General features: G+C 39.2%; 1 protein-coding gene across 2 annotated transcripts in view; it reads right to left on the bottom strand.

The window, feature by feature from the left end:
• The window catches only part of megf6 (multiple EGF-like-domains 6), a 256,246-nt gene that overhangs the window by 15,293 nt on the left and 221,556 nt on the right, over nucleotides 1-19,397 (bottom strand). For both annotated transcript variants that reach the window (XM_002933860.5, XM_004916199.4), the window contains 15 exons: nucleotides 17,438-17,566; nucleotides 17,220-17,348; nucleotides 16,465-16,599; nucleotides 15,967-16,101; nucleotides 15,356-15,481; nucleotides 13,376-13,507; nucleotides 12,860-12,988; nucleotides 12,135-12,266; nucleotides 11,196-11,324; nucleotides 9,858-9,986; nucleotides 7,265-7,393; nucleotides 6,443-6,571; nucleotides 5,388-5,516; nucleotides 1,493-1,621; nucleotides 77-205 (listed from right to left, as the gene is read on the bottom strand). In XM_002933860.5, the coding sequence (XP_002933906.3) occupies nucleotides 77-205; nucleotides 1,493-1,621; nucleotides 5,388-5,516; nucleotides 6,443-6,571; nucleotides 7,265-7,393; nucleotides 9,858-9,986; nucleotides 11,196-11,324; nucleotides 12,135-12,266; nucleotides 12,860-12,988; nucleotides 13,376-13,507; nucleotides 15,356-15,481; nucleotides 15,967-16,101; nucleotides 16,465-16,599; nucleotides 17,220-17,348; nucleotides 17,438-17,566 (1,950 nt within the window). The remainder of the gene's footprint in view (nucleotides 1-76; nucleotides 206-1,492; nucleotides 1,622-5,387; nucleotides 5,517-6,442; nucleotides 6,572-7,264; nucleotides 7,394-9,857; nucleotides 9,987-11,195; nucleotides 11,325-12,134; nucleotides 12,267-12,859; nucleotides 12,989-13,375; nucleotides 13,508-15,355; nucleotides 15,482-15,966; nucleotides 16,102-16,464; nucleotides 16,600-17,219; nucleotides 17,349-17,437; nucleotides 17,567-19,397) is intronic.

Genomic DNA, 19,397 nt, shown 5'->3' with positions numbered 1-19,397 from the left:
TGGATTAAATAACATAAACATTTTTTCAGTATTGTGCTTATTCTCTGTAGATTCTCTGAAAGGTAGAACAACTTACTTTGGTCACATCCATTGCCTGTGAATCCTGGTGGGCACCCACATTCTCCTGTGATGTGATTGCACGCTGTTCCATGGGGACAAGTACAAAGTTCCACGCATTTCTCTCCATATGACCCAGGGAGACAAGCTAAGAAAGGAGATGATGCTTATTTCACGTTTGGTCACTGTAATATTGTTGCAGAGCTAAGACTGGGATAGACCTGCTGCCATAAAATAAATACAGTGTACTTAAATTTTTATGGGAATATGCCCCTTTACTATTCCGTATCTTTGTTACTGTATGGGGGGGGTAGTACTTTTAGCCCATGATTTGTTTATGTAATCCTTTTTGTTACTTTGATAACTATAGGCCAGTTAATGAAGTACAGCAGGTCTGTATGTTCTAGTATTGAGTCTGTTTGTCCAGTTATATAGTATCAAAAAAGTGTTACTTGCTTTATTTACTAATGTAGGTGCTAAGTAAGTTACTCACAGCACCTCATCAGCAACTTTACTGACAGTTTCATCACCTGTCTGAAGCAGACTGACAATAAAGGACAACAGGGGTCATTTATGATTGGCGATGCACCAATTTTTTGCAACTGAGACCTGTCTGCTCCAAAGAATATAGGGCTAAAGGTGGCCATACACGGGCCGACTATAGCTGCCGATATCGGCAGCTAATCGGCCCGTGTATGGGGAGAGCAGATCGGCCTGGCCGACCGATATCTGGCCTGAAATTGGCCAGATCTCGATCGGCCAAATTATTGGCCAGATCTCGATCGGCCAGGTTAGAAAATCTGGTCGGATCGGGGACCGCATCGGCTCGTTGATGCGGTCCCCGATCCGACTGCCCCATTGCCGCCCACATAATCCGATCGTCTGGCCCCAGGGCCAAACGATCGGATTATTATTTTTTTTACCTAAATGGTCCCCGATATCGCCCACCCGTAGGTGGGGATATCGGGGGAAGATCCGCTCGCTTGGCGACATCGCCAAGCGAGCGGATCTGCTCGTGTATGGCCACCTTAACTGTGTTTGTTAGTTTTATAGTCAAGAGGGGCAGGAGAGGTGATGCACATAGGTGTTCTGCACTTCTCTCCTAATTTGCATGCCATTCAAAAATCTGGTGCTAGTTGCAGAGTGCACTGGGCTCAGGCAGCCTGTCCGTAATTCCTGGTTACTAGCCTCCCCCTCTTGTCCCTCATAAATACAGTGCTGTTGAGCACAGGCCATGCTGTATTCATTGGGGAACACAGAGACCTGCAGAAGATCAGAGAAGTACAGGGCACAAAGTAGCAAAACACAGAGGATTACACACTGCACTCTGCACCTTGCTCTGCACTTAGTAAATTACCACAGGTATCTTCTCATAGGTCATAGGTGTTGCCAACCACTCATTCAAATATGGAAGAATAGGCAGAGCACAACTTACGTTTATCACAGTGCTTTCCTCTCCATCCAGCCGGGCAATCACACATGCCTGTAATATGGTTACAGGAAGCTCCATGGCGGCACTTGCACCTCTCTGCGCACTTCACTCCGAAGGTCCCAGCAGGACAAGCTAGGGCATGAAGGGAAAACACAAGTTATTTTCTCACCATCTCTAATGGTAGTTTAATAAAGAATCATTCATCCTGCAAATGATCACACAAGACACATTTCTTTTATTCAGCACAGTGTTCTTTTCCTTATTTACGTTTTTCACACTAAATTAACTGCAGCTTTCCAAATATGGGTTTAAAAGGGAACTCCAGCCAAACACAACTGGAACAGATACCTTACTCAGTCTGCCTTCAGCCTGCATCCTCAAAATCCCACAATTCCTTGCACATATGACGTTAATAAGTAAAGGAACATTGCAGTGCAGTGCATTGTGGGTTATGTAGTTTCTGCATGCTATATATTATTTCACATAATGAGCATGGAAATCACAGGTTTTGTTACCTGTGCAGCTTGCAAGTTTAAACTGGAATATGAAGTTCAAATTGGAATAGGAAATGGAAATGGAGCATACATAGTTCTGTTCCAGTAAAACTGGAAACAGGTTCTAGGCTTAGTTAATCCATAGCTACCAATCAATATTTAGTATTTACTAGTCTACTGTTTGATGGTAAACACCTTTAGAGCATCAAGTTGAAAATAATAGACCTATAGGGGTGCAAAGGAAACTGGAAACAGGTGCTAGGTTTAGTTAACCCATAGCTACCAATCAATATTTAGTATTTATTAGTCTACTGTTTGAGGGTAAACGCCTAGGGGCCGATTCATTAAAACACGAGTTTGAATCCCGAATGGGAAAAATTCGGATTGGATACGATAATTTCTGAAGATCGCAAATATCACGAAAATGCTTACGAAAAAATCGTATTAGTCGCGATAATATCGTATTGGCAATCCGAAAGTCACGAAATTTTCATACCGAATGATTGTAAACAGCGGCAGAACCTTCCCAAATTTTTCGAAAAAAATTGGCGGAAATACGCTTGGAGCATTTGAACGAACGCTCCGAGCATTCGTGTCTTGATAAATCTCCCTCCTAGAGTATCAAGTAAAAAACAATACACCAAAGGGGTTGCAAAGGTTCTGGAACAGTTTGCACAATGCTACCTTCTGCTATGCATTTTTGAAAAGTTACAGAAGTTACACATTACTCAGCAACTATGGACCAAGTTGTAAATCTTAAGCCTTTCAGGATCAATAACAGCCTCTGTTTCCGATAGCAGACTGACGTTTCTGGCACAAAAGGTGCTACATGTCAAGAAGAGAATTCCAAGAGAAACATGAGAGCCAAATCACACAGTTGAGAGACAGACGAGACTTGGAAAAGCCTGGGGAAATTATAGGACTGTGACTGCATGATAAAGAGATTAGCATAAACACCATGTCATGAAGAGTTTATAGACTGCATCTGAAAGCACTGTGCTGCCGCCGGATTAATTAAGGGGTACAGTAGTACATTGTGTCTGTCAGAACTGAAACTTACAGCTGTGGAGCCAACACATTCCAAATGTTCTGATTATTCCTGCGCAGCAATAAGATTACAATTGGAAAAAAGCACAAACTATTCTTTGCTATCAGAACTACATACTTGGATTTATGCTAAAGTAGTGCTATACTTGCACCCTGGCCTGATATACTGTATTGTAGATATATTTTATGCTTTCTAAAAACCCATCTTGTCATTAAACCAGACACTTGCCAGAAACTGCTCTGCCAGTGCCAGCTGTATGTACTAGAGATTTCAAGGTTTCTTCTTCTTAATTGTTCCGCATTTTTATTCATTGACATTTTTTATACAGGTATGGGATCAGTTATCTCGAAACCCATTATCCAGAAGGCTCCAAATTATGGGAAGGACATTTCCCACAGACTCAATTTTAATCAAATTTTTAAAAATGATTTCCTTTTTTTCTATTATAATAAAACAGTACCTTGTACTTGATCCCAGCTAAGATATAATTAATCCTTATTGGTGGCAAAACAATCCTATTGGGTTTAATTTATGTTGAAATTATTTATTATATGTAGATTATTAGTATTATTGTGTAGTATTATTTCATGTGTATACTAAAAGTATGAAGATCTAAATGACAGAAAGACCCCTTATCTGGAAAACCCCAGGTTCCGTGCATTCTGGATAACTGGTCCCAAACCTGTATTCGGATTAATTAATAAATGAATAAAAAATGGTGCAAATGTTAATAAATCTGCCCCTAAATGTATGGGCAACTTTAGGGTTCAACATGTCCCAGTTTGTTTGCTGTTGCTCATGTTGATTTTCACAGGAAGCTGCTTGGAGATTTAAAGATGAGTGGAGTAATAATAAAGATAATAGCCCTTTGGCAGTTCATACTTATAATCCTCAGGAATCTGCCTCTTTCTAAAAAGGTTTTGAAATATTAAGACAGAGTTGAATATAATTTGCTAAGCTACAGTCAGCCAAAATGTTTCTTTTTAAGTGATTATCATATTGTGTATCTCGTATGCTTTTAAAGCTCAGTGCCATCGGTTCATAAGCAGAAGTTAAAATGCTTAGCAGTCACAGTAGGCTCATTTTAGTCTTTGTCCTGGACTCTCAGAATCAGCTCAGTATTTCTGCCATCTGGCAAATGATGGAGGTATGAGTTGCTTGCCAGAATCTCGGAAACCTGATACAAACATCGACTGCAGCTTTCCCAAACCGGGATATCTAATTGGCTTTTATGAATTGTATTATAAGCAGGAAAGAGATTCAATAAACAGAACATGCACCAAGGAACAAATCCAAACTAGCTAATATTACCATTAAGCACTTTAAATTCTACATAGGCAGTGATATTTATTGTGAGCTAAAGGTAGAAGGAATAAAGCATAATGTGTGGGAGAAACATTAGGAATTAGGATGGCACTAGTGAAAGCATACAATAAAATAGGCGAAGGTGGTAAAGGAAAAAGGGTAATGGGAATAATACAATATAAAGAATAATTAAAATATAATGTACTGTTACCCTGCACTGGTAAAACTTGTGTGTTTGCTTCAGAAAGACTGCTATAGTCATGCCTGGGACTGTTATTCAAAATAGAACGCCAAGGCCCAAACAGCCCACTAAATAGTGACTCCCTAAGGCATCTTACAGCAGCCCGTTCAAGCTGGAAAAAAAGGAGAAAAGGTACAAGTTACATAGCAGTTGGCAGATAGTTCTGTAGAATATAATGGTGTTTTACAGAGCTTATCTGTTATCTGCTATGTAATATGTGCCATTTAGCCCTATTTTAATTTGAATGGCTGCTCCCATGACTACACAGCAGCTTTGTTTATATAAGGTAAAATAGTGGTTCTTAAGGCAAACACACAATTTTTTACAGTGCAGGGCAACAATACATCATATTCTAATTACTTTGATACACTTTCAGTTTTTGGTGTTACTGTTCCCTTAAGCTATCATCAGATGAGTTACTGCAGGAGAATACAGCAGGCCATACACTACCAAATCTGGTGGTACAACTAATCAATTAGATCTGTAACTGGGTTTACACATGCCTGCTGGAAATGTAAGCCCAAATTACATTAAGGGCAAGTGGAACCATCAGTTTGTCCACCTTGGCAGCATGCTTGATGTTACTGCGGCTTGTTTGCATAATGCAAATACAGAAGCTAAATAGCATCCCTAGTTATTAACTGTGGGCAAGCTTTATTACTGTTAAATTCTGGGAAAATATGATTTATCATGGGCAAAAACGGCAATTGGTGTGTGTTTTAAAATTAGCATTAGTAAATGAGCTCTGGCTTTTTGCTAGTATGTGGCATGCCTTTAGACACTGTCTCTCTTCCCCACACACCCCGTTACCTGTTTGACATAACTCCCCAATCCAGCCTGCATGGCACAAGCAGCGCCCTGTCTCCCGCTCACAAACTCCTCCATTTTGGCAATTGCAGTTCTGTAGGCAGCCATCTCCATACGTTCCCGGGGTACATTCTGCAAGAATATAACAATCACTTTACTACAAAACACACATTTTGGTATAAATAGCTATCTTCTTTAATTTTGGGGCTTTTTAGTTATGTAAATAAGGAAACATAAATGCCTATACAGACAACCTAAATAATATAGTCACTGTAGGGACTAATAAACCATGCTTGTTTTGGATTGAGTGGCATTGTCACTAGTAGGTAATGTGAATAAATAATTATTTTGAATTAGTTCAGTGTAAAAATGAAACTGGGTAAAAAAGACAGACTGCGAAAAATAAGTTAGTTAGGCAAAATAAATTAGTTAGGAAAAAATGTAATCTATAAACGCTGGAGTGAGCAAATGTCTAACATAATAGCCAGAACACTACTTCCTGCTTTTAGCTCTCTAACCTCTTAGTTAGTCAGTGACTTTAGGAGGGGCACATGGGACATAACTGTTCAGTTAGTTTGTGAGCAGGCAGGTCAGATTCAAGTGCAAACAAACTGAACATTTATGTCCCATATGGCCCCCTCTCAAGTCACTGATTGGTTACTGACTGCTAACAGCTTAGAGAGCTGAAAGCAGGAAGTAGAGATCTCCCATTAGGTTAGACAACTGCTCACTCCAGCCTTTATAGATTACATTTTTGCCTAACTAACTATATTAGAAATATTTTTGATTTTGCTCAGTCTATCCATTTTACCCAGTTTTATTTTTACACTGAACTGTTCCTTTAATATTACATTGGTATAAACTCACCTAAGTCCTGTTAATTTGGCACTGCCATTTGTAAATCTATATAACATCACACAATACACTGATAATGTTACTCAAATTCCCACAGCTGGATCTTCTATTCTTTTTTTGAGATGAAAAGCCTTTTTAAATCAATGAACCTCATTCTTATGTGGTTCCTTTAAAATGTAATTGTCATACTAAGTAACACTCACCTATCTCACAAGCCAATCCTGTCCAACCTTTCTGGCAACTGCACCGACCCGTGACATGGTCACATTTTCCTCCGTTTCTGCAGATGCACTGTTGAAGGCAATTTAACCCATAAAAGCCTTCAAGACAAGCTGCAAAAAAATGTAGTTTTTTTAAAATAAAGACCACTTAAAACATAATTGTCAAGGAAACTCATTGTCCCTTACTCAGGCATAGTAGTAACATACTGTTGTAGCTCAGGCGGAAAAAGGACATTTCTTTAGGACATTTGTGGAGAACTTTTATTGCCTGGATCCCAGTGCAGATCCCTTCTAACTCTTGGGATATGGAAGAGATGGAGAGCATTTATAGAGATCCAGGGTCTTTTAATTGCCCAACAATTTTACCTACATCGTTATTATATCACCGTGACAACACAATACCAGTTTCAAAACATAACTTAATTTTAACCAAGATAGAATACTGATATCCACTATGAATAAGATGCAACTATTAACCTTGTGTTAAGTTTTCATGATATTTTGTGTATTTATATAAAACAATATGATGCTTCTTCCTTCAGGGCAATTCTGGTGGAAAGGACATTCCCCAGGTGGAATCAGAGGGAACGTGCTATTGAAGTAGCATGCAGCCAAGAAAAGACAACTTTTTTTTGTGGATTGATATTGTGCATCCTAGTTCAGTTTAAATGTTCTTTTCATTTTGAAAACCAAGGCAATGGGCAATATTCTGTCATCTATATGCACAGCGTTCCATAAACGTGTCACTTCTTAACCCAGCAGGGAATGTCAAAGAAAAGAAGAGAATGTTTCTTGTTATTTTACCTTGCCGGCAGGTGACTCCTGTCCAACCAGGGCTGCACACACACTCCCCACTGATATGGTTGCATGAGGCTCCATTAAAGCAGTTACACGTTTCCTCGCAGTTATTTCCATACCTGTTCTCTTGACATTCTGGGCAGATTTGGGAAAGCACAAAGTTGAACAACGGGTACAATATTAGTACACAGCACAGGGGACACAGCACAGCAATCTTTATGAATTTTAGTTTCAGCTCAATCGATGCAATGTAATGTTTCTATCTTTTTGGTGGATCTTTTGTGATGTTGGCTATAACTCATTAACACATAGGGGCTGATTTACTAACCCACGAATCCGACCCGAATTGGAAAAGTTCCGACTTGAAAACGAACATTTTGCGACTTTTTCGTATGTTTTGCGATTTTTTCGAATTTTTCGTTACCAATACGATTTTTGCGTAAAAACGCGAGTTTTTCGTATCCATTACGAAAGTTGCGTAAAAAGTTGCGCATTTTTCGTAGCGTTAAAACTTACGCGAAAACTTGCGCATTTTTCACGTAAGTTTTAACGCTACGAAAAATGCGCAACTTTTTACGCAACTTTCGTAATGGATACGAAAACTCGCGTTTTTACGCAAAAATCGTATTGGTAACGAAAAATTCGTAAAGAATCCGAAAAAATCGCAAAACATACGAAAAAATCGCAAAATACCGATCATTACGAAAAAAACGCAATCGGACTCCATTCGACCCGTTCGTGGGTAAGTAAATCAGCCCCGTAGTGGGCCTGATTCACTAAAGGGCGATAAAACGTGCGCTATTTTTATTGTGCGCTAAAATTTTTACCACGTCTTAATTTTGGCGATTTTTCGCACGATTCACTATAAGCATACTCGCGCTTTTTTACGCGCGATATTGCATGCATTATTTAACTTGCGAAAAGACTATTTCAATGCGGTATTTGCCGGTACATTACGCGAATAATCGCCGCATATGAATGGTAGCATAGAAATAGTGTATAAAAATTGTTGCCGCATATAAATGATGTATATAAATATTAGCCACATATAAATGGTAGCATATAAATAGTAGATGCTTATAAATAGTAGCCACTAGTGATGAGCAAATGTGTTCTGGTTATCTTTAGTGAAAAATTAGCAAATCTTTCGAAACGGCAAAAATGTTGTGCGGGCAAAAAAATTGTTGCTGTGACTATTATTTTTTGACGCTTGTATAAATTTTTGGATGTGCGGTGAATTTTTGCGTGGCAAATTTTTTCATGGGTTTTGCCATTGGCGGAATGTTTTGAGAAACGCATGAAAAAATCCGCCGCGAAAAAAATTCAACGCACGTCCAAAAATTCGCTGCGAATCCATGCCTGGCGAAACATTTCATCACTTGTAGCCAAATATAAATAGTCGCGCAAATGAACGCACGCCATGTTAGCCATACACGCCAATACTTGCAGAAAATTACTGTATTAAAAATGAACATTTCGCTGCAAACTGGCGGCTGCGTCACTCTAGGGGAAACACATACTTGAATAAATAACACTGTAAGTCCATATTTTATTGCAAAAAATCATTTACTGTACTTTTCTATAATTTTTCGCCTGCCTGTAGTAGGTGTTAATTTTCGCATAGCCGAATGCGATATTTAGCGCGCAAAAGTTATAGTGAATCATGCGATCGTATTCTTTTCAGCGCGGAAATGAACGCAAAACGGTAAAACTAGTACGAGAAATAACCCATGCGAAAATGGCGATTTTTCGCACGCGATAATACTATGGTGAATCGTGCGCAAATTATTTTGCGTTTTTTAACGCGAAAAAGCGTGCGATAATTTTTATCGCCCTTTAGTGAATCAGGCCCAGTGTGTGTTATTTCTCTTAGCACAAAAGCAATGCTTATTTTCTGTGCCAATGAGCCATATTAAAGGGGAAAGGTATCTGTGCAATAGATTAGCCTATTAGGTGTTTGTGGCACATGATTCATTTCTATTTACCAATAACACAAAAATATCCTGCTGCTAGTTTGTTTTTATTTTTTTTTGTTTTTTATTTGTCTGCATTTCCCAGTTTGTTTGGCTAATTACTATCACTACAGAAATGTAAGGGGGTACTATTATGATTTGTGATTGGACTTTGTGTTTGTGGATTTTAAATTGTTTGGGTTTTGGTTTAGCAGTTTTTCAGTTTGGAATCCCAGCAGCCATCTCATTGCTATGGATCCATTTACCATAGCAACCAGATAGTGTTTTAAAAAGGAGACAGGAGAACAAATAGAAAAGGGTCTAAATCAGTGGCGTAACTTGATGGTACTGGGCCCCCCTGCAAAAAAGTTTTTAGAGGGGCCTGGCACACATTGATTCGTATCGGAACTTCCCACCCGCCTGCTTCCCCTGCTCCCTGGCCGCAGGTAGGAGAGTGGCTAGGGAGGGGGAATTTCTATCAACTTATTAAACAGCTATAGAGCAGAAGAAGACCCAGGCTTGCAGAGGCTTGCAGCTATTTTTTGCATTTTGCACACTGCGAGGGGCAATGTGAATGCCCCCTTTTGGGATAGAATGGCTTGCAGGATAGAACAGTTTAGCTAAAAAAAGCTGAAAAAGCCACTTACTCTGGCTGCATGTAGTGCCAGTCCAACCAGCAAGACAAGTGCATGATCCTGAAACATGATCACAGTGGGCACCATTGGAACACTGGCAGTGGTTCGCACAGTCTGTGCCATAGAAGCCATCAGGGCAAGCTGGAGAAACGTGAATAAATAAACTGAATAAAATCTACACTCGTTTTAAATAAAGATGCACAGCCAACAGTTAGATTAAATCAAGTTGAACAGAATGGGACACTACAACAAGATGATATTTTACTTCAAACAATTAGTTATTTCACAATTAACATTTTTGCTAAATATACAGAGAATCATACATTAGTCATAGAATGTCCAGTATGGGACACTTAATCACCTCCCAGCATCCTATGAGAGCTAAAGACAGTGGGTTTTAGGGTGAAGACACACAGAGCTTCTAGTAGCAGCTACTTGTCCTGGCTTCTAAAACAGACAGTGCTGATCATTTACTGACTGTCTCTACATGTGTTTTAGCAGAGGCAATTCTCAGTATTGTCTATGGCAGGGTATTTTCTGGAATTTAGTATCTGTGAAAAAGTAGCTGCTAATAAGTAGCTCAGTGTGTCTTCACCCTTAGGACTTGTAGTTTAACAAAAGAGGTGGAAGGAGAAATATCATGCAAATTCTATAAATGCAATGAAAGTGCATTAACAGGTGCAGCACTTCCACTGAAATGCAGTCTATCTGACTTGCCACACTCATTCATTTTCTCAGTATTCCCCACTGGAAAACAGGCTCTGTCAAACATTTCAACATAAAGCGAATGATTTGCTTACTTTTACTTGTACTGAGCATTACTTTTATCTGTACATGTTCCGTTTCACATAACATGGCCTTTGGCTTTATGGAAGGCAGCCAAGAGAATTTCTGAGCATTTAATGATTATTTCCTCTATGTGACTAACGCACACCATGTCTTTCTTATAGCCCAAGGCAATAGCTGAGACACAGGGTCTCGTTTCCACAGCATAAACATTCTACTGAGGGATTTGCCATTCCATTGGTTACAACTGTGATTGAGATATTTTATGGAATGTCAACGAGCAATTCATATACCCTAATATACCACTCAAAAGGCTGCTCTTTTTTAACCAAATTTCATAAATATAATATAATGTGTCTCCCATATTCTCTTCCAACATTCCTTCCTGTACCACTCTAAGCCCATCTTCCTGTATTAGTAGAGGAAGTATTTTTAAATACTTAAAATAACTTCCTCAGTGTTTTCATTCCTTTCTCTAATGTTGAAAACATATGTACTGCATATCATAAATGAAAATTTTGAAAGGATATTAATATTCTTAGCTGCATGTGAATCAATACTTACGTAGCTCGCAGAATGTTCCTCTCCATCCTGCTGCGCACGTGCAAGCCCCGCTCACATGGTCGCAAACCGCACCATTATCACACTGACATGGGTGCCTGCAGTCTGAGCCATACCAGCCCTCGGCACATTCTATGGCGAAGATAGCATATATATGGTCAGACTAAACTGGTTAATATGCACTAATGAGAAAAGATAATACCTTATGAACTCAACAGATAACTATTCCAAGATGATAAGAAGCTAGGGGAGTCATTTTTCACAATGGCTTACTGCAGACTATTCCATTAATAAAACTTTGTAATAGTAAGAACCTTTTGTTTGCAGATCTTTGGACACCCTGATATTGTTTTTAATTTTTTGCACTGCCTTACACCCCCCCCCCAATCCTGTTGCAACCTGCTGGTATGGTTAAATACATTTCCTACATCTTTTTAAGTTCTTCCAATGATAGGTAACTTTCCATGTTATCCCTCTGATTAGCTGCTCAGTTACATAGCTACATGTAAAGTGACAGATATAATATGCAACTGTCTAGTAATAACCAGTAGTAAACAGGCTGATAGGTCTATGCAGTTAGAATAATTGCCACCAAAGTGTGATTGGCAACTATGGGTTAATGCATAGGTCTATATTTTTACCATATTACTACATAACTCTCTTATCCTAGGGGCTCATTTATTAACACCTGTCAAATTTGACCGTGGCAGTAACCCATAGCAACCAATCAGTGAATGTATTTTTTCAGCCAGCTGCAGGCAGAACAACAATTTGACTGGATGCCAGGGGTTATTGCCCACAGGCAAATTTTCTCAGCATTGATAAATGACCCCCTAGGTCTCTAAGTCTATTTTAAGCTTTCACTTTTAATTGCTTTCTATTTGTAAGAATACAACAGCATGAAATACACAGTGTTATCTCACAAGCGGATGGCTAACTTACTTTGATCACAATTCAGCCCTATGTATCCTGATTCACAGACACACTGTCCAGTCACTGAATCACAGCTTCCATCACTGTTGCTACAGTTACAGGGGTTGAGGCAATCTGTTCCCCAGTGCCCTGAATCACATGCTGGATTGGGGGGAAAAAAGACAATGAAATCTATATTGAGTGCTTCTCAGCCTTAGTTAAAACAAAATGGCATTTAATTTCATAAATCATCTCTCCTTTAACCTCAAAATTTGAAAAATTTCCTAATCTAATGGTTTTGTTAAACTAACAGCAGGTAAATTCTCTGGAGTGTGAAAAAGGTCACAGCTTCTTGAAAGAGTGGCCCACACAATGAATTTTAAACCAGAAGGAAGCAAAAGGTATATTTGTGAGACAAAAAAAGAACCAATACAAGAAAGCGGGGCTGGAACTAGGGGTAAGCAATAGAAGCATGTGCATAGTACTCACTTTGGGGTGGTGCAACTATTATGGCAGTGACATGTGGGCAGGCTAGCCTTGGAAGCCAACTACTTGGCTCAGCTTTTTAAAAAAAGGGTCAATGAATGCGCATTTGCTTCTCAGAGAGCCAAGGTTTCCTGTAGACCAGGGCATTTCTATATTATTTACAGCTCAAATTTATAATACAATTTTTCTATCACACCTTAGAGCCTGCCACTCCCTGTGCTGTATGGTGCTTTGGAGATCATATAGACCAATATTGGTGGCAATTTTACCTCTTCTGCAGTTATGGCCTGTCCAGCCAGGCGGACATGTGCATCTTCCTGAGACTGGGTCACATTGGCCATTGTTCTGACAGGCACATCTCATCTGGCACCCCTGGCCATGCCAACCAGCAGGACAAACTAAAGGAAAGCAAAAACACTTACTGAACACTGAATTACTTATGCTTTATTTATTATCTATTAACAATCCATAACACAATATATATATATACTTTCATAACCAGATACCCCTGCTGGCAAACCAACTGGGTGCCTACAAACAAGGCTTTTGTATCTTTATGGATAAGCACAATCATCAGGGTTTCACAAATATATATATATTTAATATATACAGTATTTTATTTTCTGTTTGTTTTCTTTCCATAAAGGTTTTGTAAAGGTACTTTTACTACCCACAGGGCTCCTATTATGTTTATAATAATAACAATAATAATCCCTGAAACAAACCAGAGACAAATTTACTGGATATCTGGACACGTGCCACTGTGATAACCATGTAGTACTTACTTTCTTTGCAGAGGCTGCCAGTGTACCCCGGCGTGCATGTACATTCTCCAGTCGCTGGGTTACAAGTGCCGTTGTTTTCACACATGGGACAGATCTCTTGGCAGCCAGCTCCCCAGTGTCCTACAGGGCAATCTGTGGCAGACATGGAAGAATTGAAACTGTTTACATGTGCAGATCACAATTCAACTTGTGAATTCTTCACTAGGATTATTTACGGCGAACAGCATGCTGGAACAGCAGGCTCTGATATGCTGCCTGTAAGTAGCAGAAGTATGTGGATTTACAGAATATAAAATCAAATGATAATACAGTATCTGAATCTGAAAAAGGGGCTATTGTTTAAACATTCTGCACATTGTCCCACAGCGCAGGGGTTAAAGAGCGATCTACAATAACCATACTCCTGTGACACTCAGCTGATACTTCCTACAATATATGTAAGCTCTCTATCATTGTACCACAGGGGATAATTGTAATGTCTGAAATCATGTCTGAAACCTGGAGATCCGCATCATCTCCTGTGCAAATTAAACTAAAGGGGATTAAATCTTTGATTGATTATCCACATATTTGTTATTTTTAATGACCTTCACACAAAGTTAGCGTAATTTCCCATTAAGGATGTGTTTTGCACTAATGGGATGAATGTTAGGACAATGCAATAGCATCAGCAAGTGTGGGCTCTGTTACATATCAGGCACACCCCAAAACCTTCATCCGGCAAAAACATACACTTATTAGGCAACTATAGCAACTACAGTAAGCAAAACAGCATCTTGACACATCACTAGCAAAGGTGGGAATCTCACATGCAGATGTTAAATGAGTCCCCAAAGAAGGCAAAGCACAAAAACACGCAGTAAAACGCATGACCAATAATCCTCAGTGGCATTACATTAATATCATACCAAACAGCTTCAATCATAGCAGGAACATATCTATCTATCTATCATCTATCCAGATAGATAGAGGGAAATTGCTCTATTAACTGGTGATGGGCGAAATGATTGGATTCACGGCGCGTCCAAAAATTGCTGCCCGCGTCAAAAGAATTGTCTCAGTTGCTCTCAAAAATTTACTGTCTTTATAAAATGTAACTTTTAATGAATGGGACACATTCGCCATCCCCTGTTGTATCCCAGTAGCAGTTCAGTAAACCAGTAAAGTCTATAAACCATTAAATTTCATATATGAGCTGATACATTTCTCAGATGCAGCAGCAGCTTCATCCCCTACTGATTATGGTCCTGGAGAGTTATTAAAGTCTGTAGAGGAGAGAGTCGTACAAGCTGGTGCGTCACTTGCTGGCGATGCTCTGATGCCTCAAATAAAAATTACAAGAGGTATATGGTTCTAAACATATCCAAATGTAGAGAATTGCTTACCCACAGTGAATGCATGGTCCAGGTGCTCATGCCCCAGACCCTCAGCATAGGGGAGCCATATTGGAAAGGATTCTTTTGAGTTAGGCAGGCACTCCGGAATACCAAATAATGTCGAATTACAGCTCAAGTATAAAGTAAAAATATAGTAATTTTATTGACAAGTACAAATATAAGCTATGAAGTTTCATAGCTTATATGTGTACTTGCCAATAAAATTACTATATTTTTACTTTATACTTGAGCTGTAATTCGACATTATTTGGAATTCCGGAGTGCCTGCATAACTCAAAAGAATCCTATGTTCCTCTGATGATGCTGAGAAATGAATCAAGTAATGTATGACATGCTAGAAGTTTAGAAAGTCAGCATGCTACCACTAATAATATAAGACTGGGGGAAAATAAACTTGGAGAAAACATAAAAATAGAAAGCAAATGAAAAACAAATTTGTTTGTCTATGTGAATGTTAACTGCCCCTTTAAAATATTTTACTGACAAAACAATACACTGACAATAAAAATAGTGACAACACAATATTACAATTTAACAGATAAAATTGAGATAATTTCCATTGCATTCATTTCCATTGCCTCACCTTTGGCACAGTCTAAGCCAATTTTTCCAGCAGGGCAAATGCAAATCCCTGAGACGTGATTACAAGGTGCACCTCCACATGCACAAGTCTTTACACAGTTCATTCCAAATGTTCCTTCTGGGCATTCTGATCACAGAAAAGATAACAAAAAAACAATAATGTGGACCATGTATTAGAGCAGCTATTAGGGGTTCATGTGGGATAACTAGTCACTGGGCTGAACTAAATCATAAAAAGTGTGGATGGCTTGCTAGAATAGGTACAGTATTGTAAGATTGCAATGTACTGTATCATTACAGTTTTACAGAACCAGGGCAATCATACTGCAGTAAAGATGATACAAAACAATCCCTTGGAATGACCGGAGAGCAGAAAGATTACAAGCAGCTATGATGTCTTAAACCCATAATTTTAACCACATGGATACCTATTTTCTACTGTAAAACAGATAAAAGAAAGCAGCAGGTTTGAGACAAGAAACATAGGGGCAAGTAACTGCTGGTGGATGATCTGATATCAGAAATAACTACATTTAGAAAGCATGACATTGGAGAACAAGAGAATTTAGCAGTAGGAGTGGGCATTTAGTTGTGGCAGTGGTGGAGTGTTACCTTGGTCACAGTTATCCCCCTGGTATCCCTCTGGGCACTGTTTCTGGCACCTCCCATTAGTGTGGTCACAGAGTACACCATGTGGGCAGCTACACTTGTTCTTACAACCCATTCCGTAAAATCCCACGTCGCATTCTAAAAAATGGAAATATTCAAGAGACATCATGCTTGAGTTGACATTTACAGTTTGCAGTGACAAACCAAGGTCAGAGTGGTCAAACACAGACCTAGAGCAGACCAGTGCCAGTGGCCCCTGTTTCCCTCCAGCAGAGGGGCATTTTGCCCCATTTTATTTTCTATAATAAAATATCTCTCTCTTTTACATTCTTAAATGTTAACACAGAATATTTTATTTAAAATAGTACCAAACACCAGGAGTAAAAAAATAATCTACAATGTAGCAATAAATCATGATGTATTCATCCAACACAGTACATGTACTTTATATTGAAAACATTTCTAAATAGAAGATGACCGAGTTAATGGTGGAACACTTACTTTTCTGACAGTATTCTCCATGGAAACCTGGTTTACAAGTACAAAGGCCTTCCTTTTTATCACACTCCAGGGTGTTTCTCTGCACACATTGGCATTCTTCTGAACAACCAGGCCCATATGTCCACTTTGGGCAAGCTAGTCAAGGAAATATAATGATGATCACAAAAGTAAAATACAGATCCCAAGAACTGCAGCAAGTGTCTTCAATTAAGACTCAAACTAAGTTAGGCCAGCCTTAAATAGAAGATTCTTTACTTTTTGACACATAATTTAACAGTGTTGTGCTATTACATTACTAGATCAGATTTCATATATTTTTAAAGTTCACTCTGTCTCAGATAGATTAACATTTTTAGTTAACAGTGAAGCAAATCTTTTTAAACTTTGATATTCAAGGTAACTGATTTGCATTGTCTTTTGGGACAGTGGTTCTGATGCTGAGACTATAGGGGTCAGTTCTGAGCCAAGCTAGCCAGATGCCCTAGGCAACCAGGCCAGCCACCTTGCCTACAGCGAGGAGATAGGAGTGACAAGTAGCGGAGGGGAGAAGGCAGCAGGTGGTGTTGTCCACAGGACTCAAGGGCCAGGACTAGGGGTAGGCAGACAGGAGGGCCGTGTGACTAGCACCCCCCAACTGTTGTGCCCTAAGCACTTGCTTCTTCTTCCTACTTAGTGTGTTTTATTACATGTGGTGAAATGGGTCTTAGAACAACATACCGTTAAACACATTTAAAAATGCAAGACTTATTTCTCACCTAAATGGCAATAACGTCCATAGAGCCCAGGGTCACACAAACAAGCTCCATGGATTCGATGGCATCGACCTTTGCTGGCACAGTTACATTTTTTCTTGCAGCTCTTTCCATAATATCCTTTTGGGCAGCCTAAAAAAGGAATAAACATACCATTTGGTCTTGCAGTAACAGATATACGCAACACTGACATTTCCAGCTACACCAAGCATTTTACTTACCATCCTCACAGAATTCGCCACTCACTCCTTGTGGACAGCGGCATTTGCCAGTAATAGGGTCACACGTGGCTCCATTCTTACAGTTACATTTGAGGCTACAATTCTGACCAAAAGTTCCTTCAGGACAAGCTGAATTAGGCACAAGAAATAGAACACATTTAATTGATACACAAAAGATAGTTCAACATTTGCATTTACTTGTTGTTTACTGGTTACTGGTTGTTTTGTTAAAGCTTACCATAAGGTAAGGTACAATGGTGTATTTAACAGTGTCTGCACTTCAAACTGGGGTGTATACAGAAATCCTAGTCATATAGTAATAAGGCAGAATCAAAATATCTAATGTAGCCCATGTGAATTCCTAAAAATTCATGTAACTAGTAAAATATTGTATTTTCCTACACTCAATATATCTTGTCGCAGACATAGTGTTTGTACTATCCATTCCTCAATTTGGTGGAGTAACTACAAAAACAGAAACCTGAAGGTGACATTATCGTAAAAGAATTCTGCCCCATAACGTTCTGCACTGATAGACAGTCACTATATCCAGTTGCGTCACATTTTGCCCTCTGCAGCCAATCACTGATTTTTTTGATATGAGCTACTAGTTACTGGTGTACAACATTGCCTCCATGAAATGGAACTCTTGCCCTTGTACAAGGGCCAAGTTCTTTATTTCAGCCACATCAATAAGAACAGGTTACAATATTCATGGCAGCAAGTAGAGTTGATGGCCATAATGACCAGTGAATGGACCAGGAGGCCATTGGGAAATACGAAGGCAAATCTATAGAGTGATAGTGCAGTGACTACCTAAAGATGGTCCTGCCTTTTTGTTAGCTCCTAAGGTGCTGGACTGCTCTGTCATTTCATTAGAAACCTAATCCATTTTTATTGTAAAATGTGGGATTAATGAATTTTTTACACATTTTCCCATTATTAGGCTTAACGTTACGTGCTGGAGTATAATAGTCTTTCCATCCTTCCCTGATCCAAAAGCGTGCGGTTTGTTTACACTGGCTCTCCAAACCAAAAAGCCTTTTGGCTTACTCACTATTACTGGAAATGAATCAGATCACAGCTTGTGCGTTCCTGTCTTTATAGCAGCTCTCTGCACTATTAGAAATCTGATATATTAAAAAAGGTATACAGTGGAAATAAGGAATTATTGGGTGAATGAAGTAATATGTTTGCTTTATACGTGTATCTGTATAAGACAGATATGGTTAGTGCATTTCGGCACTGACATATTTATATGTTGTAAAACTGGGAAATACATTGGGGAGGATGAAATATTCCCCAATAAAGCAGTACACAGCTGCAGCAACACTGTACATTTCTGCACTTTGCAAACAAACCCCACAAACTTCAGCTTTGGTTTAGAGACGATGCCCCCTCCAGCGCATGGAAGGCTCAAGGTCTGCCAGCAACAAAGCTGGGCACCACGGGGCACTGAATCAGATAGCTTCGACTTTCTGTCACATCCTTCTATAATATTATTCCATCCCAAACTTGCGTGTGACAGGCCTATTGCGGTGCAAACAAAGCAAACCTGAAGAACCTGCATATAAATATTAAATATTTATACAGATGTCTGTGCATGTGCCAACTAGGTACTCAAAAACTGTTATGTAACCTGTCATCTTTCCCATGTAAAAGAGGGGGTTTGGCACCTCTTCCCTTTCACACACAGGTAATTGGCAAAGTAAATAGGAAAAGCAGGTGCACCCACAATGCTGTAGTTAATTACACAACATCATGATTGGAGTTATTAAGAAAAATGCTGATCATAGCCAATTATGGAGACCTTGGCTAAATCAAGCAGAGGGTAGATTGTTGTAGCATGTTTTGTTAGGAGTTTTAGTAACAAAGTAGGCTCAGCTTGGTTCTTCATAAGAAACAGCAGATACTGTGACGTTGGCACAGACATCTCAGAAAAAGATAACATGAGCGAGGG

The sequence above is a fragment of the Xenopus tropicalis genome, chromosome 7, assembly GCF_000004195.4.
Source record: "Xenopus tropicalis strain Nigerian chromosome 7, UCB_Xtro_10.0, whole genome shotgun sequence".
In the NCBI taxonomy this organism is placed as follows: Eukaryota; Metazoa; Chordata; class Amphibia; order Anura; family Pipidae; genus Xenopus; species Xenopus tropicalis.
This window is presented reverse-complemented; position numbering and strand designations above follow the sequence as displayed.